The 25,215-nt window shown below is 44.8% G+C and overlaps 1 protein-coding gene across 1 annotated transcript in view; it reads left to right on the plus strand.

The window, feature by feature from the left end:
- Positions 1 to 25,215, plus strand: part of ADAMTSL2 (ADAMTS like 2) — a 100,602-nt gene that overhangs the window by 19,289 nt on the left and 56,098 nt on the right. Inside the window, exons 11-15 of the mRNA XM_054997279.1 lie at positions 49 to 224; positions 7,263 to 7,605; positions 9,536 to 9,914; positions 23,078 to 23,181; positions 24,221 to 24,347. Of these exons, the coding sequence (XP_054853254.1) occupies positions 49 to 224; positions 7,263 to 7,605; positions 9,536 to 9,914; positions 23,078 to 23,181; positions 24,221 to 24,347 (1,129 nt within the window). The remainder of the gene's footprint in view (positions 1 to 48; positions 225 to 7,262; positions 7,606 to 9,535; positions 9,915 to 23,077; positions 23,182 to 24,220; positions 24,348 to 25,215) is intronic.

A 25,215-nucleotide genomic window follows, 5' to 3' on the forward strand; every position in this document is an offset into this window, starting at 1 on the left:
ATCTTGGAGAGCACCATTTTCCTTTTCTCTCCATTTGATTTTTTACAGCTGTTGCAGATGAAGCTGGCTCTTACTACTTCAATGGGAATTACAAAGTAGATAGCCCCAAAAACTTCAACATTGCAGGCACCGTCTTCAAATACAGGAGGCCAATGGACATTTATGAGACAGGCATAGAATATATTGTTGCACAAGGGCCAACCAACCAGGGCTTAAACGTAATGGTAAGTGTGAATTTTATTGCCCATACAGATACTAATCGCTCCCTGTGGGTGAATTTTATGTACCTTGTCAGTGTATTCCACCCCTAATGGAGCTGGTGAGCTTTCTCTCTCTGTGTGAGTAAAAGATTAAGCACCATTTCAGCCATTATGACGGTGTCAAAATTCTCAGCTCTCCCCAAAGCGTTCATTTTGGTTTTTAAAAGGTGAGGTCAATCACAGGGCCTTTGATTTCATAAGAGGATTTCATAAATTGCTCCATTGCAACAGTGCAAGCAAAAAAAACCCCCAAAGCCACAAATTGAATAGTCTGAAAAGAGAGGACACTCATACACATGGGGAAGTTGCACATAAAAACCTGATTGTGCTATGAACAGAGACATCCCCAAGTGCAACACAAGTATTAGGTCTCCTTGTTGAGTCAAGTTGCCTGGGCAATTCAAAATGGCATCCAGGAACTTATGAAATAGTAGAGAGACCAGTAGCACTATTAAGACTAACCAACTTTATTGTAGCATAAGCTTTCGAGAACCACAGGTCTCTTCATTAGATGCATCATGACAGAGAGATGCATCTGATGAAGAGAGCTATGGTTCTCGGAAGCTTACGCTACAATAAAATTGGTTAGTCTTAATAGTGCTACTGGACTCTACTATTTTGCAACTACAGACTAACATGGCTAACTCCCTGGATCTAGGAACTTATGAGGTGTTCATGTGAAATGTTGGCCAGCAAAAAACTCCATGGTTGTGTTCTAGGGGTTTCTTTGTTTTTGTTTTTAGCCTCTCCGACTTTTTAAAAAGAACTTTTAGGATTTTTCTGCAAACTTGGCATTTCCAAGAAACCTCTTACTTAGTTTGCAGATTTTTTAATCCACTTGGAGTGTGGGGCATGCTTCACTGTTAAATATGTGATACAAACTGAGAACCCACAAGAAGTCACAGAAGGTTAAGAAGACTAATTTGGAAAACCCTCTCCTCATTCTTCTGGAGGGAAAGAAAGATGCCTTAAGTTCAGTAGCTAGAACAGGCTGATTCTACTCCCTTCTTCTCTGCCCTCAATATTTTGTCCCTTGACAGACAGATTTTTTTTATTATGTTCCTCCCCTGTTTTCTTTTGGTTAATTTACAAAGTCATATTTTCTTGCATACCTGGGGAGTTCTCTAAGCATACAGCAGCCCCTACCTTGCCTGTCAGTTTCCCTGTTTTTGTGACTTTCATGAGTACCAGGGCCGATTCCTCGCGGCTTACCTGAAGCTGGGATGTTGCGGAACATGCCGGAAAAAACGTGGACGATCGTGTTTTCTTGCATGAATTTTGCGCGATGTCGCGCAAAACTTGCGCAAGAAAACGCGATTTTCCGCGTTTTTTCCGGCATGTTCTGCAACATCCCAGCTTCAGGTAAGCCATGTGGAATTGGCCCTGCTTTACTGTTATTCGTGGGAAGTAGGTACCTGTGAAAAACTTTATGCTTTGGTTATTTTCTCTCTCTCTGGTTTGTTGCTTCTTTTTTCTTTGGTTTGTATGCTTGTTACATTGTCCTTGTTTTTAATGTTAAATAAAATAGAGCATTAAAAAAATTAAATATTTATTGTGATAGCAGAGATATTGGCTTGTCGTGGTAAAATGATACAGGGTTTTTTAGTATTTTAAAAAAATATACACCATGTCCAGGTGGAATTTTTAAATTGATTGCTGCAGATGTGTAAAATATTAGACAATGGCCTTTCATAATGACAACTGTTTCCACACTGGAAATTTTTGTCTGAGCAATATTGACACACATATGTATCAAACTGCCTATACCAAAAAGGTGTTTGGACATCTGAGGGGCTTCTGGGTGTTTTGTCGTGTCAAGGCATATATTTTGTGCTCCAGAAGCACCGTCAATAGACACTTCCCTGCTGCAGCTTCATTTCTGTTTGATAAACAGCCTCTTCTGCCTTTTCTCATTCTGTTTCCTGTAATAAATCTGATGCTCCCTTTCCTACTCTGGTCTTTAAAGTGTGACCCATGCAAATGCCAGGGACTGCTTCTTTTGGTTGGGCACGTTCCTGCCTTTTTTCATAGTCTTGGATATGCCACCTGCATTTCCTCAGTTAAATGTGACCATATAGGGATTCTGTACAAGAGACACTCATCCTTGATTGTTATTAGCCTCCAGGTGTGGCCTGGATCTCCCAGAACACAACAGATATCCAGACTAGAGATCAATTCCCCTGGAGAAAATGGCTCCTTTGGAGGGTGGACTGTATGGCATTATACCTTGCTAAGGTCCCTCCCCTCCCTAAACCCCACCCTCCCCAGGCCCAACCCGAAATCTCCAGGAATTTCCGAATCCAGAGCTGGCAGGCAACTCTAGTTGGTAGAGCAATGCTGTTCCATTTGTTCCCTCAGGCCAGGCCTACATATGAAGCAGAATAAGGAGATAGAATTCAGAGGTGATCGAATGGGCTATACCATTTCAGACTGCAAGGGGAATCTGAATAATAAACACATCAGGAAGAAAAGTTCTATCTGAGCCATTCATGTGCAGTGTTAATTACAGAGAATGAATAAGTGGGTGGGGGGGGGAGCTATTTGAAAAATTCACTCCCTCTCCTGCAGTCTGAAGTGGTACAGGCCGTGTGGCCAGCTCAGACATCTGCCACCACCTCATTCCGCTGTACATGCAGACCAGGCCCCAGTCTCCGTCCTTCTCTTTCACTTTTATTTTTTCCCAACATCTCTATGCCTCACAACTTTGGGCTGGAAATAATACTTTGTGGGATTTAAACATGAAATAAATTTGACTTTTTTCACAGAGACAGTCTGTGAAAATGGCAGTTTTGGAGGGCAGACTCTATAGTATAACAGAGTCTTGGAGAAGTGGAAGTCCCTTCCTGGCTACTGCCCCCAAATCTCCAGGAATTTCCCAAGCCAGAGTTGGCAACCTTACACTCTGCCCTTACTCTGCTTTCCCACCTTTCTTGACAATTTTGATTCTGTTGCTTAAAGCTTTTTCTGAACCTTTTTTTAGAACTTACATTCCTTCCTACTTCTCTGTATTGTATGCATCTTCTTTAATATTACTGATATCTTTAATATACTTTCATATATCCTTTAAATTGTTTTTAGAAACATTCTTGTGGTCTCCCCTCAATTTATTCAAACCCAGTCCTGGCCTGGCACTCTAACTACTCCACCACACTGGATTAATATCACTCATTTTTTAAGCTTCTACAATTTCTTTTCTACTTTGACATATTTTCTGTGGTTTTCCAGTGGCCTTATTTTCTTTCCTTTTCTACTTGCCTTCTGTGTACAATGTTTTAATCTCTATTCATTTTTACAATTTCATTTTCTCTCCCTTGGACTCTATTTTATGATTTCTATTCTTCCTGTTTTATTTCACTTTGGACCTGCTTCCTCTGAGAGGTTCGCCTGTGGATCAACCCAAGCCTGCCTTTTCTCTCACCAGGTCAGCTGCCATTCAAGCTAAGCCGCAGTTTTTCAAACCAGGATTCCGTTCATGAGGGGAGGAGCCCCTGTTCTAGTGTGATTGGCCCTGTCAGTGCAAAAGTACTTTCGGAGGCAGCAGTGCTTCCACATAGAGATTTGCGCCATACTTTCCCTTCCCGCCCACTATTCGTCCCCCTCACTACTGGCAGGCATTTTGCCTTTTTAAATAGTAGTGGTATATCGCTATGCTGTTTTAACACTATCACTCTGTCTCCTACTGTTTTTTTTAAAAAAACTCTGGCAAAATGCCCACTGGCAGTGGGGGAAGGGGCGGAAGGGTAGATCAGAGGAGAAAGGGCACCGGATATGGGTGGGAGGTATGGAAATCTGTACCTTCTCTTCTGCAGTTTCCCAAACCTGGGCCGATTCCAGACGGCCCTCCCCATCCCGAAACGTCGTGTGTCGTCACGCGGAAAACGCGAAATATCGCGTTTTCCGCGCGACGGCGTGATGTTTCGGGATGGGGAGGGCCGTCTGGAATCGGCCCTGCTTTTATAATCTTCCAGGAAAGATCATGCAACCGCCCACCCCCAAATGCTCATTCGGCACTTGTGGCACAAAGTACTTATCTATTGCCCTTCCTACAAGGATTGCAGGTCAGCATATGTGGTTCTTTACCCATTTTGTTCTTGCAGGGTCATTCAGTGAGTTTCATTTTGAAACTGGGATCTAACTCCAAGTCTCCCTGGTCCTCATCCTTATGTATACTTACAAAGCTCTTCACGGCCTTGCTCTGGCATACCTGTGGGACTGCCTCCCTCCCTCCCTATGTTCCTCCACAGCAGCTTCATTCATCCAAACAGAGTCTCCTGCAGCAGCCCATACAGCAGCCCATACACTGTCATGCTTTGTGGAGGCCTCTACCTTGTTGAACAGCCTGCCTGAGGAGGTCAGCAGAGCCCCTACTTTCCTGGCTTTCCACAAATGATGCAAAACCTGATTACTAAAAAAGCTTTTTACTCAGATAGGAGGGCTGTATTGTAGGGAGGGGATCTCAAATGATCCACTAATGAATTAGGAATCATAGACTTCACCGCTAGACATGGGCACGAACAGAAAAAAGACGAGCATGGCGTTTGTTGTTTGTTGCCATCCATGAACAACGAACATTGACTAACATGACCTGTTCACGAACATGTTCGTTGTTCATCGGGGCCAGCAGGCTCTCCTCCAGCCATCAAAATCCCTACTGCACCACTCCCAGAAACCCTACCTGAGCAGGCAGCAGGAAATGTATGTATAATAAATAATATCTTGGCCCAGAGCCTGGCAGCAGCCCTGGAACTTGAAGAGGTAGATCCCTATCACACCACACACAAAGAAAATTCAAGCTCCAATGCACTCTCCCTGTCTCTCTCTCAAAATGCCAACAGCAACTCTCTCTCCCTCACTGTCTGCAAAACCAGAGCTGGGAGCCCCCCTCCCCCCTGCTCTTTGCTTCCTTGTAACAAATTTGGAGCTCCACACTTGAAAGGAAGACCTGCCTATCAAGCTAAATTGGGCTTCGATTGGGGTTTCCAGGGCAACAGCAGGAGTTCAGACAGAGTTGAGGCAGTCCCTGCCTCTGGTTGCCAAGGGAATTGATTACAGGTGCCAGACTGCCTGGCTTGACAAACAGCAACGAAGGAGGCTTGCAACGACCACTTGTTCTTTTAGAATGGGGCCTCAGGAACAGCTTGTTCACGAACAGCTGATTGGACTGTTCGTGGCTTTTTTTAGTTCGTATTGCTGTTCGTGCCCATCTCTATTCACCACTATGTTGTACTGGATTCCTGCGAATGTCTTTGTGAGCTTGTATCTATTTACCCTATGGCATCGTTCATGGAAATGTTCCTTATATTGACTGTATTAATCTCACACTGAGTCATCTGCCTTGAGTCTCAGTGAGACAGGCAGACTATAAATAAATAAATAAATAAATAAATAAACACAGCTCTTCTAGACAGATTGGTGTCCCAATCAGAGCTGTGAACAAAGTCAATGTTGTTATTATCCCCACAATAAAGCTGGGGAACTGGGCTGAGAAGAGTGGCTTACCTAAGGGCACCTGGTAAATTCATGGCAGTAATGGGATTCCAACCAGTGAAGTGCTGCATCACAGCCCAATTACTTATGTCAGTCTATGGATGTCAAGTTACTTTGATTTCATCTCCCACCCCTTGCAGCAAGAAATCCAAATCTCTTGAGTCAAAGGTTTTTATTGGAAGAGTATATATTCAAGGTACAAGTGTCCATAGATAGTCCAGATGCTGTAGAAACGTCTGGCTGAACATAAGGCCTTTGTTGAGAATGACGTGTTAGTCCCTTGCAACAGTATATCAAACCCTCCTTTCCATCTCGGCCCCCCCCCCCATGCCTGGTTAGTATAGACAGACTGGGGAATGTGAAAGTTATTGCTCCAAGGTCTCTGCGAGTCTCCTCAGATAAGGCTGTCTTGGGAACCACATCTGTTCCTGTGAACCTGCACACAAAACAACACTGGGAAATTAACAGCAGAACAGCAGTGAGAAAGCAATATAGCAGTCGTGTGGGTCACAGACCTGACAACTTAACTACTATGGTATGCCAGCTTTATACTCTATAGCTACTATATCACCCTTTCAACCCTATCTGAGCTTTTAGTTTATAAAGTCCTGTTCCTTTGCAAAGGCTCCTGGGGATTTCCCCCTTCTTTTTGATATTAAGCGTATTCTTCTGCATAAGTGTAGAGTCCTTTGCCAAAATGCTTGCCTTTTCTATTTAGTATCCTCCTTCACCGCTGTACTCATTGGCAGGGGCCACCAAGATTGGGAGCCCATGAAGATTGAATGGGAACAGACAGAAATTTGAAAATCCCCTACCCCCTGTGGTGTAGCGTGGCTTGGCAGTGCCCAGGGCAACTCCTGGCAGGAGGTGGCACCCTGGCACCACATGTGACTGTGTGATGACATCACTTCCAGGAAGTGACATCATCACGCAGGGCACGGCCACCCTCCCGGGAGCACTCCTGTGATTCGGGCCGCTAACCTCCCTGCTCCGTACCAGGCAGCCCACCGCTGCAGCTGCCCGCAGCACCACTGCCAGCTCAGTGCACTCCTCAGCTGCAGGACAGCCAGCTCAGTGCCCAGTGAGGTGGCCACCCGATTGGTGTGGCAGGTGGCCAGGGCACAGCAGGCGGCCTCCCATGGACGGAGCGCAGGCTCTCCTTGGCACGGTGCCCCCTAAAAATTATGTGCCCAGGGTGACTGCCCCTCTTGCCCCCCCCACGCTACACCAGTACCCCCCTCCCCCAAATCTCCCCCCTCAAGAATTCTGAAAGCACCAAGGAACTGGAACCTTCTCAGTCCTAATCAATCTTTTCCCCCAAAGTTTTTTTCTTTTGGGTTTATTTACATTGCTACATTTTCCAGCATGCCTAGGGTGTCCCCAAGTAGGGAGAGAGACCTCTCCCGTCTCTGGTTGACTGGTTTTGAAGCTGTTGCCAACAAAGGGACCAGCTAGTTTATGATCTGATATAGTGATAGTTCAATTACCATGAACGGGATCTTTTCTCACTTTCAGGTCTGGAACCAAAATGGTAAAAACCCCTCAATAACATATGAATATACCATTCTAAAGAGGCCACATTTGAAAAATGCCCAGCCTGTTTACTATACCTTCTCTGAATCGGACAGTGAAGAAAGCCATGAGTTTGATGGAGAAGAGCCTTTGGGATTTATTCAGCACAATGCAAGTTTCTTTGGGACCCTTTCTAAAGAAAAGATCCATTTGGAAAATCAAGTGTTTGAAAGGCAAGGCTCAACAGAAGACCTAGACTTGAGCCAAATCCAGGAGACCAACGAAGTCTATGATCGGACGGAAGCCAATGCACGTGCTCCAGTACTAAAGAACAAGCAGTCCAAAGGTAAGGAGCGGGAATTCAGGAGGACTTCAAGCCGGTATTCACTTTCCCACTGTGGCAGTGGGACCCGGTGGAAGTCCTGGGAGAGACTGTCAACAGGCAACCTTTACTATTTTAGCAGGGCTTTTGAGCAACAATATTCATTTTAATGGAATGTTGCATCTCGATGGCATAATATTTTCACAATTTTCAGCCACTATACATTTGTTTTAATTTTTAAGGGCTTTTTCTAAAGTACTGATATCTAATTTTACGATTGTGAACTTGAAAAGTCAGTGTTACAACTCAAATTTTAAGAAGAAATTTCACTGTTGACCATTTATGGTATCATGTGGTTGGAATGCAGGGCTGACCCAAGCCTGGCAACTCCAGCATGGGAAATTCCTGGAGATGTGGAGGCGGAGCTTGAAGAGGGGAGAGAACTCAGTCGGGATATAATGTTATGACCCCACCCACTTTCTCCAGGGGAACCGATTTCTGTAATTTGGAGATCAGCAGTATATTTGAGTGAATTGTAGGCCACACTTGACAGTTGGCGACCCTCCAGGTGGCTGAACACTCAGCTGTCTCTCCCCGTTCTCCTTACCATTTTTTGTGGTAAATGTGGTAGTTTCAAAACATAAATATAAAGTCATTTTTAAAGCTCTAAACATGAGGTGTAATAAACCACTAGGAAGAGAATTTGATATCTTCTTAGTTATTTAGTTCAGCCATCCCTCCACAGAGGTCAGGGCAGACTTTGCATATTATCCTCATAATCACTCTATAAAAGAGAGGTTAGGTTTTAGAGGCCCAAGTTAAGCTTTAGGGTAAAACGGGGTTTTGGTACCTGCTTACAACATATTGACCTTCTACTGACTTCATTTTTGGACTGGGCAAGGGTTGGGGCTGCCTTAGACTATCCTGTGCTCACCCAGTGAATGTGGCAAATTTGCATGAACTTTTTGTTAAAAGTTAGCTTTCAATAAATGGAATGTAGCTGAGTTAGCCCTTCTGCACCAAAACAATGCTGGTTTGAGAACAGCTGACATAAGACAGCAAGGGCTGAAGAAGAAAAAATGCTCTTTCCCCCCTCTTTCAGGCCAGTTGCCAGAAAAAGAAACAGACAGAAGCCTTCTCCAGTTTTCAGCTGCATTTTACACAGCTGGGGGAAATGTACAGCCATCTTTTTCATTTTTGATCTTAAATAAATAGACTGTTTTTTTACCAGCCTCCACCCTGACCCACCGAAGGCGGTTAGGCTGTGGATTCTGCTCTAGGTGGCCCTACAGATGTGATTTCAAGAGTGGGCAACTGTACCTGAAGTTTGGCAAATCCTTCTTGCAGAGGAGAAACCCAGTCGTGCAGCATGAGAATCCTGAAAGACTTTTCTTGTTTACCTATTCACATTGTTCAGCAATCATGGCTCTAAGGCAGTTGTCCTGGCACCTCTGCATATGTGCAAAGCCACCATGTAGGAACAGAAGTTTAGAAGCAGTAAAAAGACTCCTGCTGCGATGGCTTATGTCTGCCTCCGCCCTCCCCCCCCCCCCCACTCCTGCCACCACGGAGCTCTCATTTGCCCGGAGGAGACAGAAAAAATCTCCTTAAAATTCTGTTGAAAATTAGTGTTGAATAGTCCTTGAATATCTGATTATTGGATGAGTAAGTGTGGACTGTTGGTCAGCATCTGACATTCAATGACATTTAATTTCAGTACCTGCTATGTGTCAGTATTTGGCAGTTACTTTGAGAGTTGGTAGCTTATGAAATTTCAGATGCCTGCCAAAATCAAAACCATCAAAGCTTATCAACAAACATTCAGATTCGGAGGGGATATTTTCCATTTCTCACATTTTAAACGTAGCTTTTTTAAAAAAATGCACCATTTAATTCCAGATCTATTATTTTTTCCAGTTATTTCTCTTTTTCCTATTTATATTCTTCATCCCAGATTCAAACGCAACCAAGTCTGATTACATGGGAGAACGAAGTGGAAGAGAATTCGATGCTCACCTCGCTTCCAAAGAATTCCTGTCAGAAAATGCAATCACTCACAAGCTTCTGGACAAGACATCAGACTCAAAAGAGCTGGCCTGGAATACGACTGTGAACAGCATCTTTTCTCCAAGGGACCCCATCAACTCTGTTGGATCTCACCTAGACAGCCTTTATGTCGATTATGATGACAATGAAGAGGTGCCCTACACTGTCAATGGCACTTTCTTGGAACTGAGCAGTGACAAAACTATTAACACATCTTCTGAGACACAGATGTTTTCTAATGCAACCATTTCTGCCACCACTCAAGGGAACAGAACCCATAAAGCCAGGTAAGAGGCATGGCTTGGGCCACTTATGAGTAACCGTGATCTTACGTTGGCATTTGTGGGATGGACGGAATGTTATCTATGCCGTCTTCATTACAGGAAAAGTTCTCTAAGGTGAGTTGGAGATGTTATTACAAAAGTTAATTCAAGGCATTCATTTCACAGGAAAATTTCAAGTATTTTGGAGTGGTAAATGTTTTTTTGCAAAGGCCCTTTAAAACAGAAATACGCATGATGCTGTTTAAAGGCTTTGTCGGGGATAGTCTTAGAGTCCCAGCTGGCAAGTATTCATTTGGAAGTAAATCCCATGTGTTCCATGCAAATTACTTCACAGGAACAGAGCACTGTTTGTGAATTGCCTTTTGAATACCACTAGTTTAAGGAAAGCATCCCACCCCCCACCCCCACCCCCCCAAAAAACCAAATGGAAGGGACACTGCTGAGTATTTTTGGAGTTGTGAATGGAGTCTGTTGTTTTTCTGATGTTTTTCTGGTGAAGATATTTCGTATGAAACCTAATGATGGAACATTATATTAAGAGAAAAATCATCAATTTTTTTTTGAAAACTGGAGAAGGCTAGTGGCTTAGTGGTAGAGCACGTGTTTGCCTGTAGAAGTGCAGTTGCTGTCATCTTCACTTCCAGGAATCTCAGGCAGCTTATCCTATATCTGAGACCTTAGAGAGGTCCTACCAGTTACTGTAGACAGCACCAGGCTACCTAGACCAGTCTGGCCTGCTATAAACAAGCTTCTTTTGTTCTGTTCCCTATATGGACCTTCCCTCAGACAGTCATTCTTCATAGGGGCCTAGTGGCAGAGCATGTGAGTTATAGGCAAAAGGCCCCATATTCAGTGTCTAACAACATCTCTAGTTAAAATATATAACAACAACAGCAACATTCGATTTATATACCGCCCTTCAGGACAACTTCATTTACAAAGTATGTCATTATTATTCCTACAACAAACACCCTGTGAGGTGGGTGGGGCTGAGAGAGCTCCGAGAAGCTGTGACTGAACCAAGGTCACCCAGCTGGCTTCAGGTGGAGGAGTGGGGGATCAAACCCAGCTCTTCAGATTAGAGTCCTGCACTCTTAACCACTACAACAAACTACAGTACACTACACTTATCCTGGTTAGTCAGAGCAGGCAACACTGAGCTAGGTGGACCAAGAGTCCGACAGGATACAGCAGTTTCAAAGGTTCATAAAAGAAGTAGATTTGCATATATTGTTTTCATTTGCCTGATTCTGTTATTGATAGTGAAATGGCACAGGGAAAAGAAGATCTTTTAAACCCCACTTTTTAGTTCTCATATTTCAGTAAGAATTGGGATAGAACGAGATAAGAAACTGGAATATGATAACACCTTTCCAGTGTTTTAAAAATGGAACTAGCAGGAGCATGGAGCCCTGACAGACTGGGGTTATGGTAGAAATGGAAATGGGGTCCCTTCAGTTCTCCTATCAAAATATCACACACCCCAGTGTTATTAGCCCTAGAAGGGGAAAAGGACAGATACCTCTTTTGTTTTTCTGTCCTCGTATCTGATGAAGGGAGCTCTGATTCTTGAAAGCTCATACCCTGGAAATCTAGTGGGTTTTCTACAACAGACCAGCACAGGTACCCACCTGGAACCCCCTTTTTCCTGTGTTTTTCTCTGGGCTAATAGCAATGATGTGAGCTGTATGCCTAATCTCCCTCCCATCTTGGGAAGGCGGGTGGTGAAGCTCTCTCATGTGGCTCCACTTTAACCTTGGCATTGTGCAATGTGTAATATGTAATCAGTTGTATAAGGAAGAGGTGACCTAACTTGCATGACTGAAGAGCCAAGCTACAAGCTACAAGTGACACCTTACACAGGTTGGACACTTGTCAGCTTCCCTCAAGTTTTGATGGGAAATGTAGGCATCCTGGTCTTGCAGCTGTAAAACCAGGACACCTACATTTCCCATCAAAACTTGAGGGAAGCTGACAAGTGTCCAACCTGTGTAAGGCATCACTTGTAGCTTGGCTCTCAAATCTGGCTTGATGAATCTGATGTGGTTTGCTTGGTGAAACTGGTATCAGCTAGGTATAAAGTCCTTCACCAACCTCAGACTGGAGGATGGTGGGTAGCGTCTTTCCCTGAGTTTGTCTCCATCTTTAGATATCCAGTGCAGACAGAGGCCAGCTTTGATTGTATGTATCTTGTGGTTGGACACCAAGGACAGACTAGGGATCCTACGGGTTTACTATCCACCTAACTCACCAGTGGAGTCCTTGACTGAACTAACACAGGTGTTCTCAGATTTGGTGCTGAGGACCCCAAGAAAGACTGTCTTTGGGGACTTTACCATACATTCCAAGGTCGCTGTGTTACATAAGGCTCAAGACTCCACGGCCATGATGACAAACACGGGCTTGTCTCAGGTTTTGATGGGCCCAGCACATGAAAAAAGACACACACTGGGACAGGCACTTCTGTCCTGAGCAGCTTGCCCGTGATCTGATTAGGGATCTGGAGATTCAGTCCATGATCTGGTCTTTTGAAGACACAGTTGAGTTTGCTGCCTCTGCTTGCAGGGGTGGTGGACCAGTGTGGGTCATACCACCTAACCCTGGATAACACCTAACACTGTCAGTGATGTTAATTTGGCCCCTAGCTATGATGTTTCTGCAAGGTTCTTTGCTGACAAAAAGTCTCCTATCTGTTCTAACTTGGAGGCCAAGTTGAGAGTAGATTCAGTACCTGAGGTGTCAGAAAAGGGATACCAGACCCCCAGCAGGGGCAGGGGCTCCCCTGCCCCCCTGCCCCCACTTACCGTGCCAGCGGGGGTGCGCATCTTCTGTGCACAACTCCCATGCACAGCAGCCACCGGAATTGGGCCTGGTTTGGCCTGGATCGGGGCAGCTGTGGTGCGCAGGAGCACTCCTGCACTCCGCAGCAGCCCCAAACGGGCCTGTTTTGGCCCAAATCGGGCTTATTTTGGACCCATTTTGGCACAGATTGGGCCAATTTTGGGCTGCTGCAGAGTGCAGGAGCTATCCTGCGCTCCGCAGCGACCCCGATCCAGGCCCGATCAGCCCCAGTCCAAGCCCCTGCGGAGTGTGGGTGCGCTCCCAGGGGGCCGCACTTGCGGGAGCCCCACCCCCACCCCAACAGGGGCTTGCGGGAGCACCCCCCACCCCAACAGGTAAGTGCAGGGAGCCAGTCTCCTCCCCCCCCCCCCCGGGACGTTAAGAGGGACTGGCAACTCTATGTCAGAAGCACCAGCTTGTCTTGTTGTTATGAATAGATTCAGATTGATCTTGCCTATGCATGCCGACAGGGTCCTTGGGCTTGTGAGAGCCACCATTTGTGCCCTTGACCTGTACCTATCCTGGCTGGGAAAAGATACTCGAGACTTTGATTAAAATTGTTAATGCCTCACAGGAGGCTTTCCCTAGACCATTGAATTGAGGGAGTTCTCAGACCTTTGATTTAAAATACTCCTCTGGCTAAGGAGAAGATGGCAAATTGTATGCCAGTTGCCAATTTGCCTTTTATGTGAACGTGAATAGAACATGTGCTGGTGCAGTAGCTCCAGGGATTCCTGGATTACATCTCTGACCTTCACCCATTTCCATCTGATTTAGGCCTGGGTTTAGAACCAAGACAGGTTCAGTTGCACTGGTGGAAGATCTTGGTTTAAATTTAGACAGGGACAGTTATCCCTGGTGATACTTTTAGATCTGTCAGCAGGCTTTGACATCGTAGACCACTCCTTTCTTATCCATCAGTTGGCACATGGAGTTGGTGTTACGGCCCTTTTGGTGGTTTCACTCTTTTCTGTCTGATTGGATGCAAAGAGTTTCCACTGGAGAGGCTTTGTCTCATAGAGTGCCACAGGGCTCTGTTCTCTCAGTCATGCTCTTTAATATGGCATGAGCCACTGAGTTAGATTAATATGGCATGAGCCACTGAATTAGATCATCCAGAACTTTGGGTTTCAGTGTCATCAATATGAAGATGACAGCCAGCTCTGTAACCTATTATCCAAGTCTCCAGCTGCATCTGTCTTGATTCTGAACTGCTGCTTTGAGGCCGTGATCAGGTGTCTAAGGCAGAACAAGCCGAGGCTGAATTCAGACAAAATAGAGGTACTGTTGGTTGAGAAGACTGGTGTTTTAGAGGGATTGTCCTGGATGGAGTGGAGTTAGATTTTGCCAAGCAGGTTGGCTTTTGCAGAGATGGTTGCGAGGTTTAGAGGTGCTCACAGGCCCACCATTGCTGTTTGAAAAGCAAGTTGGTGCTGTGGGCAAGAGCTCCTTCAGTCAGCTGCATCTGGTTTGTCAACTTTCTTGTTACTTAAAATCAAACCATCTGGCTACACTGATCCATGCCTTTGCAAACTTGTGGCTGGATTACTGTAACACACTCTTCATTGGACTGTCCTTGAAGATAAGTTCAAAACTGCAGCTAGCTCAAAATTCATCATCCTGATTATTGTAAGGGCTAGCTGATGGGAATATACTTGCCCAGAACTTTACATCTTTGTAAAGCTCTTCCCCTCCCCTGCCTCCCTGCACTAGGGACAAAATGCTGTTTTCAGGTACAATTTCCAGGTACAATTGCATCCATGACATGTTAAAAAACATGTCTGGCTTTACTTGTAGCTTGGCTCTGAGATAGGCTTGCCAGCCTCCAGATGGTAGCTGAAGATCTCCAATTACAACTGATCTCCAGCCAATAGACATAGTTACTCTGGAGAAAATGCTGCTTTGGAGGGTGGACTTTATGGCATTATACCCTCCTGGGATCCCTCCCCTCCCCTCCCTAAACTCCACCCTCTACAGGCTCCACTCCCCAAATCTCCAGGAATTTCTCAACCTGGAGCTGGCAGTCCTACTCTGAGAGGGCTCTTTCTTACGTTGCCACTCATCTAGCCTCAAATAGCAGGAGCACCTAAAGCAAGGCCTCCAACGATGACCGGAGTGAACAGGGAGGTTCGTATGGAAGAAGGCAGTCCTTAAATTCTGCTGGTCCCAAGCCATGTAAGGCTTTAGCGGTCACTTGAACAGCCAGCACTTGAATTGAATTGAAACAAATCAGGAGCCAGTCTAGATGGAACATTAACCCAAATCATATTTAATGTGTCAGCTAATCAGACTCTTACACAGATAGAACACGTGTTGCCACTTTGTCTCCAGGTTCAGTCCAAAGGTACTAATTCATATCTGTAAAACCCTTTAACAACTGTGTATGAGTCCATGTGTCAGTTAGACCAGGGGTCCTCAACCTTTTCCAACCCACGGGCACCTTTGGAATTCTGACACAAGGTGTTGGGCGCCATCACAAAACGACTGCCACAGAAAGTGGAGCCATCCACAAAACGGCTGCCACAGGAGGCAGCGCCAACGAATATTAACTCTTCAGCATTTCAGGAAGAAGCTCTGTTTAACAGGATGCCTTTTAATTTGCACAGCCAAAGTCCCATCTAGTCCCATCCACATTCTAAAAGCACGTGGCGGGTACCAGAAGAGATGTTGGCAGGCAACATATCACCCACAGGTACCATATCACATTGGGGACCCCTGTGAAGAACCTCTCAGCTGTCAATATTTGTCAGTCTTTGTCAAGTCTGTGTGAGAGTGTTTTTGCCATTGTGGCCCCATTGGAGGAAGAAGAGATACTTCCTCAATTACCTTTTTGTGGTGCAAGCAAAACTATCTAGCAGTGATTACTGTGATGTTGTATGTTTATTGCATTAAATATTCTGATTGTTCTAATTGGTTTAAAATCCTTTTTTATTGTATGCTGCCCTGAATGCTAGAAGGGGAAGGTATACATGGGCCGTTTCCACACTACTCACCTTCATCTGGAACGGGGCGCAACGTCGAGAAAAAAACACGGAAGATAGTGTCTTCTTGCGTGAGTTTTACGTGACGTCGCGTAAAACTCGCGCGAAAGGACACTATCTTCCATGTTTTTTTCATGACGTTGCACCCCGTTCCAGATGAAGGTGAGTAGTGTGGAAACGGCCCATGTCTCAAAAAGTATTTTTTTCTTAGACACTGAGAATGAAGGCATGAAAGAGAGCCTTTGTTTCTGGGGACTCACTTTTGGATATTAACTGATCAAAATCCAAACCCCAAATATCCTCATCTTCTAATATTTAATTCTTAATGCAAACGGGGAAAAAACAGTAATATTTGCAATTGGGCAGCAGGTACGTGACAGGGATGATTTCCAGTCAACAGAGTTGTACACAGCTCTTGCCACCAAAGAAGACTCTGCGAGTTGGTTTATCATCCCAAAGTGTTGTTTACACCCGTTATTGGCTTGGATGTTGGGATTCTTTTCTGATTCTACGTAAGTTCAGATAGGTTTCTGTCTTTGCGCTGAGAACTTCTTGGTAATTTGGGGGTGGAGGCTGGGGAGGTTGGCATTTGGGAAGGGGAAGAAACTCAGCAGGGTATAAAAACCATCGAGTCCACCCTCCGAAATGGTGATTTTCTCCAGGGGAACTGATCTCTGTGGTCTGGAGAGCAGCTGGAATTCTGGGAGATCTCCAGGCTCCACTTGGAGGCTGGCAACCCTGTCGTGAGTGACTCCTGTTTACTGTGACTGCTAGGCATATTATGCATACGTAGATATGCTGCCATACAGGCCAGCAGTGCTGGTGATACTGGTACGTATCACATTCCTTCATTTCTGGCAATCGACGGTACTGCCTCTAGGCAGAGGGAAGAAAATGTTTGCTTGAATACACTGGCATACCACCAAGAAGTTCTGCAAACTGGGAGAGGAGATGGAAGCCACCACCACGCTTGCCCTTAGAGTTGCCCACCTCCAGGTGCCCGATTCTGAAAGCCACGGAGCATCTGCTGTTCCATCTTGATGAACATTCACTGAAGCCAGTGAGAAACAGATGGGTAACGGCCAAACCAGATGAGATGTGAGAAGTCGGTGGTGAGGGTGGTTCTGAACTCTTGCAGTATGTGCTGTCACGTCACAGGGGACTTATAGGGATCCTGTAGAGTTTTCAAGGCAAAAATGTTCAGAGGCGGTTTGCCATTCCCTGCCTCTGTGTAGTGTGACCCTGGCTTTCCTTGGTGGTCTCCCATCCAAATACTGACGAGGGCTGACCCTGTTTAGTGATCTGACAAGATAAGGTTGCCTGGACCATCCAGGTCAGAGTTAGAGCAGAACCACAAGTGACAAAAGGCACAGGTTGGACACTTGCCAGCTTCCCTCAAGTTTTGGCGGGAAATGTAGGCAGCTTGGCGGAATGTTGGACAAGTGACAGTTGAAAAGTCCATTGGACAGCAGTCAGAGAGCCAAGCTGCGAGACCAGGATGCCTACATTTCCCATCAAAACTTGAGGGAAGCTGACAAGTGTCCAATCTGTGCCTTTTGTCACTTGTGGTTCTGCTCTTAGTTTCTTTAGAATTCCTTAAAGCAGCAGTTGGGGCAGTGGCAGGGCGTAGACATTTTGCTCTATTCCATTTCCCGAATACCAAGTCACCCTATACTGTTAGCCCCAACTTTGGAAAAAAGATAAATTTCCAAACATTTCTAAAGTGGGTGGTGGCACCTTACCGTGCTGTGCAAACCTTTTCTCCGAGGCAGCTTAATTTTGATATCAGAGACCAATTGGGGAAAAAATGTTTGAAGCAGGAGAATGTGATGAAGTATAGCACAGGAGGGTGCAGGGTTTAGGGAGGATCCCTCCCTGGTGTGCTCCGTTTGTGTGTAAAAATGCCCCCCATTAGATATAAACAAGTAGGGGACCCTCACGTGCTCGCAGGAGGCATCTCACTTTTCTCTCTCCCTTCCCTAGAAGCCCCACAGCCTCTCCCCTTTCCCCCGCGTTCTTCTCTCCTTCCTACCTGCCAGCAGGCCTAGCTTTATCTGACCACCTGTCTTCCGTTCTCCCTCCTTCCCTCCCCCTGGAAACCCCTTCCTGGGAAAACCCTACCTGGTCTGCTACCTGATCCTTTTAACTGGAGATGCCGGGGAATTACTGTAAGCTCTGCCACTGAGCCATGGCACCAATCAGTCTCTTTCCTCGGGTTGTCAAATATTTTGATTTCCTACAAAATAGGGACACTTTTTTCTTGTCTGCCTAGAATTGGTCGGGAGCATCCCTTGGGTGAGGGATACAGAGCAAACAGAGCTGGAATGTTTTTGCTATTGGAACCAAAGGAAACTAATAAAATGAAGAAAATAAGCATGTTTAATAACAACAATCAAGAAAAGGAATAGCTCATTAAAGGCCAATGTGTACCAAAATTTTACGAATGGTTTACTATTATATATACTCCCATTTCTTTTGTCCCACTCTCCTCTTTGGCCAGATGGATTTGGGAGGTTTTGAAGCACTTGAAAAACCTGCAAAACCTGTTTGCCCAAGAATGTAGACTGTCAGCTCTTTGTAAAAACCCTTTCATCTCTCTCCAGCCCGAGGGAAGTGTGGCTTGCCTGTGGCCGTTTAGTGAATTTGTGGTTTGCTGAGGCAGCATTGACCGGAGCAAGTTCATGGTCTCAGCCAACAGCTATAAATCTCCCAAAGGTTTGGGAAGGGGAACGTTAAGGTCCTGAAACCGATTCTGATAGAATATCTGGTCAGTCAAATAGACATTCCCCTCTTCCCTGGAAAATGGTTCCAAAAATGTGGCCTCACAATTCACTTAAGATTGGTTTGTTTTCCAGCTGGAGATCTTCACAACAGGTTTGGTAATTTGAACTTCCAAATACAGACTGAGGGTTGCAGGCAAGCACCTTTGTGTGCCAGGAAATGTACCCCCAGTTCATTGCATACTGCGTAAATTCACCAGCTTGGGTGAGGATGAACGGCTGGTGGAGATAAGTATAAGTATAATTTGTAGCAGACAAGATTGTTCCGTGAAAGCATCCAGCAAGCTGTCAGCTGACAAAAGAGCAGCACAGAACATTCAGTGCTAGCAGTGCCAGTCGCTGAGCAAGTAAAGTGTGGAAGGCGCTTGTGTGGGGGGGAGAAGAGAATGGCAGGGGCACAGATCTTTCTCTTAGTGCTAAATAATCTGTTCATGTGAGGCTTCAGTTGGAGGTAAGGTTGCCAATTTGTTTTTCTGGAGCTGTTCTGTGTCTTTAAGCCTGAACCCAGACTCCATCCTAGGAAAAGCTTTAGCTGTGTACTGCCCACAGCTAAAGCTTTCCTTAGGATACAGGAAGCTGATGAAAAAGAGTCCAGTAGCACCTTTAAGACTAACCAACTTTATTGTATTCAGTTTGCTTCTGAGTAGATGCAAAGTAGGCTACTGTTTGCATCTACTCCGCCTACTTTGCATCTACTCAGAAGCAAACTGATCTCCATATCAGAAGCTACTGTTTGCGTCTACTCTGCCCTCCCCTCTCCACCTATATATCTGACCAGTTTCTTCTTGCCCTCCATGCATCTGACGAAGAGAACTGTGATTCTCGAAAGCTTATGCTACAATAAAGTTGGTTAGTCTTAAAGGTGCTACTGGACTCTTTTTGATTTTGCTACTACAGACTAACACGGCTAACTCCTCTGCATCTATGAAAGCTGATGAAAAAGCCTCACCGTATATTTTTTCTGTGTACAAGTCCTTAAATGCACAGGAGTGGGGCCAATTGAAAAGGTGACAACAGCATCAGTGACTTGCCGTATTTTTGCCTCAAATCCCCATTTATATTATCGGGATACTGGTGGGCAACTTTACAGGATTGTTCAGGCAAGCCTACTAAAGGAGATCAGGGGACAGGGCCACCAGCCATGTGACCATTTTCAAGAGGTTCCGGAACTCCCTTCCCCTGCATTCCCCCTGAAAAAAAGCCCCGGCTGTTCCAAAAAAGCAGGTGAAGCTTTTCTTGGAGATAAAGGGATGAGAAAGACTAAATTCCTTCGTAACAGGCTGCTTTTAGGCCAAGGAGTAGAGCCATTTAAAAAGTTGGCAACTCCAATAAGAGGCTGCAAAAGCAAGAAAGATCCCTACTAATATATTTTTCCTGGCAGGATCCTGTGCCTTTAAATAAATGTATATAATAAAACAGTGCTGGACAGGTCATTAGTCAACCAGCTTGGAGTAATCCATGCAATGAAAAAGCAGCAAAGACAAGTTTAATGACCGTCTGTTGGGTTCCAAATGGAGATCTGTCCACCACAAGATGACACCATGTCTAGCCTACCTCAGACATCGTTGTTGTGACATCATTCCCCATAAATGCAGCTCTTTCATTTGGGACAATGCACAACACTATTGAGCACATCTGCTTATGAGACCCTGTCTGACCACTAGTCCATCTAGCCCAGGATTGCCTCGTCCAGGCTGACAGCTGCTTTCCCGCCCAGGCAGAGTCTCCTGTCCAGCCCTGCTACCCAAGATTTTTTTAATAGCAGGACCAAGCATGGGACTTGCTTGAAGCAAAGCATGTGCTCTCCTACAGAACCAGGCCTGCTACCAAAGGGCTACAGGAGGAGATCCTGGCGGAAACACTTCCTACTGATCTGCAGGTCACAAAGCCAGAACAGACTCCTGGGATTGTGCACTCCACAGAAGAATTTGATCTGATAATTCTTCCATCAGACTTGGAATTCCAGGTTGCATGAAGTTCCTCAAAACCTTTCAGCTGGGAGACCCATGATCCCTCTAAAAAGGGAAGTCATGGCACATTTGGAGCGGGGTGGGTGGGTGGAGTAAACCCTCCCTCTCTCCTGTTTTGCACTTGAAGCCAACCCTCTCTGCTTATTAGCCCAGCGCTGGAAAGGGGGAAAAGTTCTTTGCTTGCCTTTTTTCTTTTCCTGGTTGCAAGCTATAATCAACCAGCTAGTGACTAGGCACTGATGCTCTGTTATATCATTTTGTAAATAACCCAGCAGAGCAAGTTTTATTTTTCGAGGCTATTTTTTTCCTGGTGTGCCTTCATCTGAATAAAATAAGGATGGCCTATGCTTTGACCAAAGACTGGTAATTTATCTTTCACCTCCTTCAGTGTTGGAAACTCACGTACTCTGAAGTTTTGTTAAGAAGTAAATGTATTTGAATTGAATAATTATTCAACAGCACAGGATTTAACAATTAAAAATTCTGTAATGGGTGGGCAGCCCTAAAAAAGATGTAAAGAGGAAAGCATTTTAAAAAATGAAGGAAAATACTCCACAGTGTCCCTTGAACATTTTCCTGTGAAAAAAGGAAATAAGATCTTTTTTCCTAAAATTGTATGAACAGGGCAATGCCAGAGCTTCTGCTGTCCAGAAATGATCACAAGCACAATGATTTGGCGACTCAGAGACAGCTTGCTTCTCAGTGGTATACTTGGGGTCCATCTTAGAGCAATGTGTTTAAAGTGAGCGATGAGTGTAGTTTGGAATGTTTGCTTCATGTAAAGGTGCAGTATACTCTGTTGCTCTTAAGATGCTGATATGAGTTACCTGTGTGATGATGTACTTCATACTGATGTTGCTTTAAAAAACCAACTTGCTGATATATCAATAAGGAGGACTGTTTGCACTTGGCTCTGAAAAGAGAAGCTTTAAAATTCTGCTCTCAGGCAATCCAAAGTCTACATTAAAGCCATTGGACAGTCTGCGCACAGAACATGCTTCCCATAATTTCTCTTATTTTGCATAATCTACTCTGAAATATTACAGTTTACTTTGGCTTTGGTAGATGTGGAGAGGGGCCAAGTGCTACCCCAAGACTGAGATCTATCCTTCTAGCCATTGGAAATCTGTTTCTCTTGCTTTTCTGGCTTCTGGGATTTCAACACTCATCTTTAAAAACATATGTTCACAGTCTACAAGGTTAGAAAACTGCTTCTAAAAAGAAAAGAAAAAAAGAAAAGAGGAGCTCGAGATTCTCAGGAAACTGTAGTTAATTCCCCAATTTACATTTTTCTGAGGTTGTGCAGAATGAAGGAGGAGCACAGAGTACAATAACACAAAACCAAAAATCCTCATGAGCACCACATTGTATACACTATTATAAAGAGCTGCAAAACCACAGCACAACAGAGCAGATAACAGTTTGGCAATATATATTGTCCTTTGTTGTGTGCTGTATGGTGCTATGGTTTTGTAATGCATGTATATAAGTCATATTTTACAACAGGTATATGTTCTATTGTATGAATATATATCACTTACAGTTTGCATTTTTTGACTTTGATATGTATACAGCTCTTTATTATAATATATGCGTGGTGTTCATTAGCATTTTTTATTTTGTATTGTGCAGAATGCAAATATTGTGACCATTAAGAACTGGAATTATATGTGTAAAATTATTCATACAGTCTATCCAGTCTTTGAATCCAAGCAAATAAAATAAGCAACAATATGGTATAGGAAGGAATATCTATAGAATTCTACCTTATAGAAATAAGAACAAAGGTTGAATTCTACAGCGTGCTTAAATTATGCAAATCAAACTAATTTGCATGATTTGTCTCCATTTGCACAATTTGATCAGCTTCCACTAATCTTAAAAATCTTTGCAGGGCCTCACCTCTGACAACTGAAGGTCTAATTCAGCCACTGCTCTGGTTTCTGAAATTTCACAACACTGTGCCCGTATTTAGAGCTATTAGAGCTAGAAACCCGGATCAAGTGGCGGGATGGAGGGAATCTGAAGCGCATTGGCATGAAAGCGGGTATATAGCCCTACCTAGTTGTTTACAGCCATGGTTATTCAGTGCATAGAGCCAGTGTACTGGCCTGAAGCAGGGTAGGGGAGTAAGGGACTGCGTTCCCTGCCTGCCCACCCTGCCCGTTGGCTCAGGGCCAGGATTGTGGCAAGCTTGGTTCTGCTCTGTGCCGAGGAGATACTGCACCTTTAGTTCCTTTGTGTTTAGCAATTGAGTGCAAAGTCTGTATCTCTCTTTTATCTATATATTTGTCTTAAAATTTGAACTGTTTCTGCTTGTGGGTATTTTTATCCCAATTCTTTCTATTTCTAGACAGTGGAAGCTCTGCCTCTAACCGGGCTGGGGATTCTGCTTGGGGATCGGGACAGGTATGTTGTATTATAACCAAACAATCCCAGATTTTGAAAGAATCATTCACCCCATTTTTTTTTGTTAAAGAACAGCAGACACTCCACCAAAAAACCAAACAGACTAAAATCTCCCCTCCCCCTCCCATTGATGCTTAATGTGACGCAAGAAGCTCTCCTTTTCATTTACGCTTCTTGTTCTTTAGGAACCGGCTGAAGTTGTTTAGAAAGGGTCAGAATATGAGTCCTGCGGACATGTACCGGTGGAAACTGTCTTCCCACGAGCCCTGCAGCTCTACCTGCACCACAGGTAGAACGGGGAAAGGGGCAAAGGGGCAGCAAGGAGGGGAGGGAGCAGATGGGCACAACTTGCACCTTTGCTTACCTGGCTTTCTTGCACACCCGCAAATCAGCTGAAAGAAAGTGTGTGGCAGTGATGGTGACCAGTGCTGGAACCTGGTCTGCAGAGTGCTTGGGCAAGGGAATTCCAGTGTGCAAGCTGAGAATTCTCTCCTATACCCTCCTGTCCTCCTTTGCTGCTCCAGGCAAAGTAGGACAATGAGCCCTGTGTTGGCCTTTGGGCTCAGAAAATGCCTGATTGTCCTTTTGAATTGCCCCTGATAAGGTCAGAAACTGTGATTGCGCCCAGATGCTTGCTGCTTTGTTCCCTCATTGCATAGCTTTTGCCTGGAAGAAGAGCCCCAGCATCCATGACATAGGCAATCCCCGCTCCAGCATCCTGTTCTGCAGTTGTGGCAGGAAAGAAGTGGTTGGTCCTCTCTAGCTTCCTAACTTTCCAAGCAAACCACTGTACACCTGCATAACCTGGCGGGAAATAACATTTTTAATTCCTGGCTTTCTAATATGCTGCATCCTTTATTTGCCGTTTAATATGTATTGCAGCATCTCTTCTTATACTAGAAAATCCAGTCATGTAAAAAACTGCCTTAACCTGAGGAATTCTGGGCATTGTAGTTTTTTTGAGTATTGACTCTTCATTAGAGATGTTCAGCCTTCATACAAAAGTATAGTTCCCTACATTCCACAGGAGAATTTACGGCAGATGAGCCAGTTTGATTGTAATGCAGACATGCCCTAAAAGATGTGAATATGTAGGTACATGGTGTAAAGTTGCCAACCCTTAAAAAAAGTCAGTAAGGTATTTAGGGGTTGAGCATAGTGTTTTTAAGGAGGTCTGGTGGAGGCAAAAGGTGTTTATTGATGAAAGGTATACAGCTTAAAAATGGCTGATGGAAAGGATAAAAGGCTTTACTGCTTTTCTAGCAACTGTCTTCCTGGCCAGTCAGCAATTCTAAGGTGATGTGGTTTGCATATTTTCTTAAACATAGGTGTGATGTCCACCTATGCCATGTGTGTCCGCTATGATGGGATCGAGGTGGATGATATGTACTGTGATGCAATGACCCGCCCTGAGCCAGTCCACGAATTCTGTGCGGGAAGAGAATGCCAACCAAGGTATTATATCTAGAGAAAGACAGCTTTGGGGGCTATAGGCAGGTCTGAGCAGTTACAGAAAAAAACTGACAGGCAGCTGTGTGGGACAAGGTTGTGTCCTTCCTTTGCGGGGCATTTTGCATCCTTTTCTCAAGGGATGCTGCCTTCACGTTAAAGGGCAGCTGTGGGCTTCTGTTTCAAACAGGGATGCGTCAGCCACTCCCCTCTCCTGAATTTCTTCCCAGATTGTGGAGCTCCAAATTATCTGCTTATTTTTCTGAGCATGAACCAATTAATATGGATCCTTCATTGTTCCATGTTTTAATTCCAAAATCTGTAAAGAATGCCGAGCAGGAGCTTGTTGTACTTCTTAGTTCTGGGTGTGATCATACGAGTATTTTAGAGTGTTCCTTCACTAATGCACAGGAATGCATGTATGCATCAGTAAAATAGTGCACAAATTTAGTTGTTTTATTTATTTGATTTGATTTATATTTCGCCCTCCCCACAATTGCACTTCTCTAGAAGATCCACCACCCGGTCCTCTCCACAGATGTTTAACAGAAGGCTGGGTGGAAGATACATCTGGTAGAGAGGGCACATTTTCCTCTATTCGGCCGGCGGGGAGGCCTTAGCCAGCATCAGCCGTATGCCTGGCGGAAAAAGCTCCATCTTACAGGCCCGGTGGAAAGATAGCAGATCTGGCTAGGCCCTAGTCTCTTGAGACAGAGCGTTCCACCAGGCTGGAGCCAGGACCGAAAAGGACCTGGCTCTGGTTGACGCTAGTCAGGCCTCCCTGGGGCTAGGGATCGTTAACAAAAAGAACCTTGATACACTCACAGCTGTGATTACCTCAAGACTGCTTTTCTTTCAGGATAGAATTACAAAC

Source organism: Eublepharis macularius, chromosome 14 (assembly GCF_028583425.1).
Source record: "Eublepharis macularius isolate TG4126 chromosome 14, MPM_Emac_v1.0, whole genome shotgun sequence".
Lineage (NCBI taxonomy): Eukaryota > Metazoa > Chordata > Lepidosauria > Squamata > Eublepharidae > Eublepharis > Eublepharis macularius.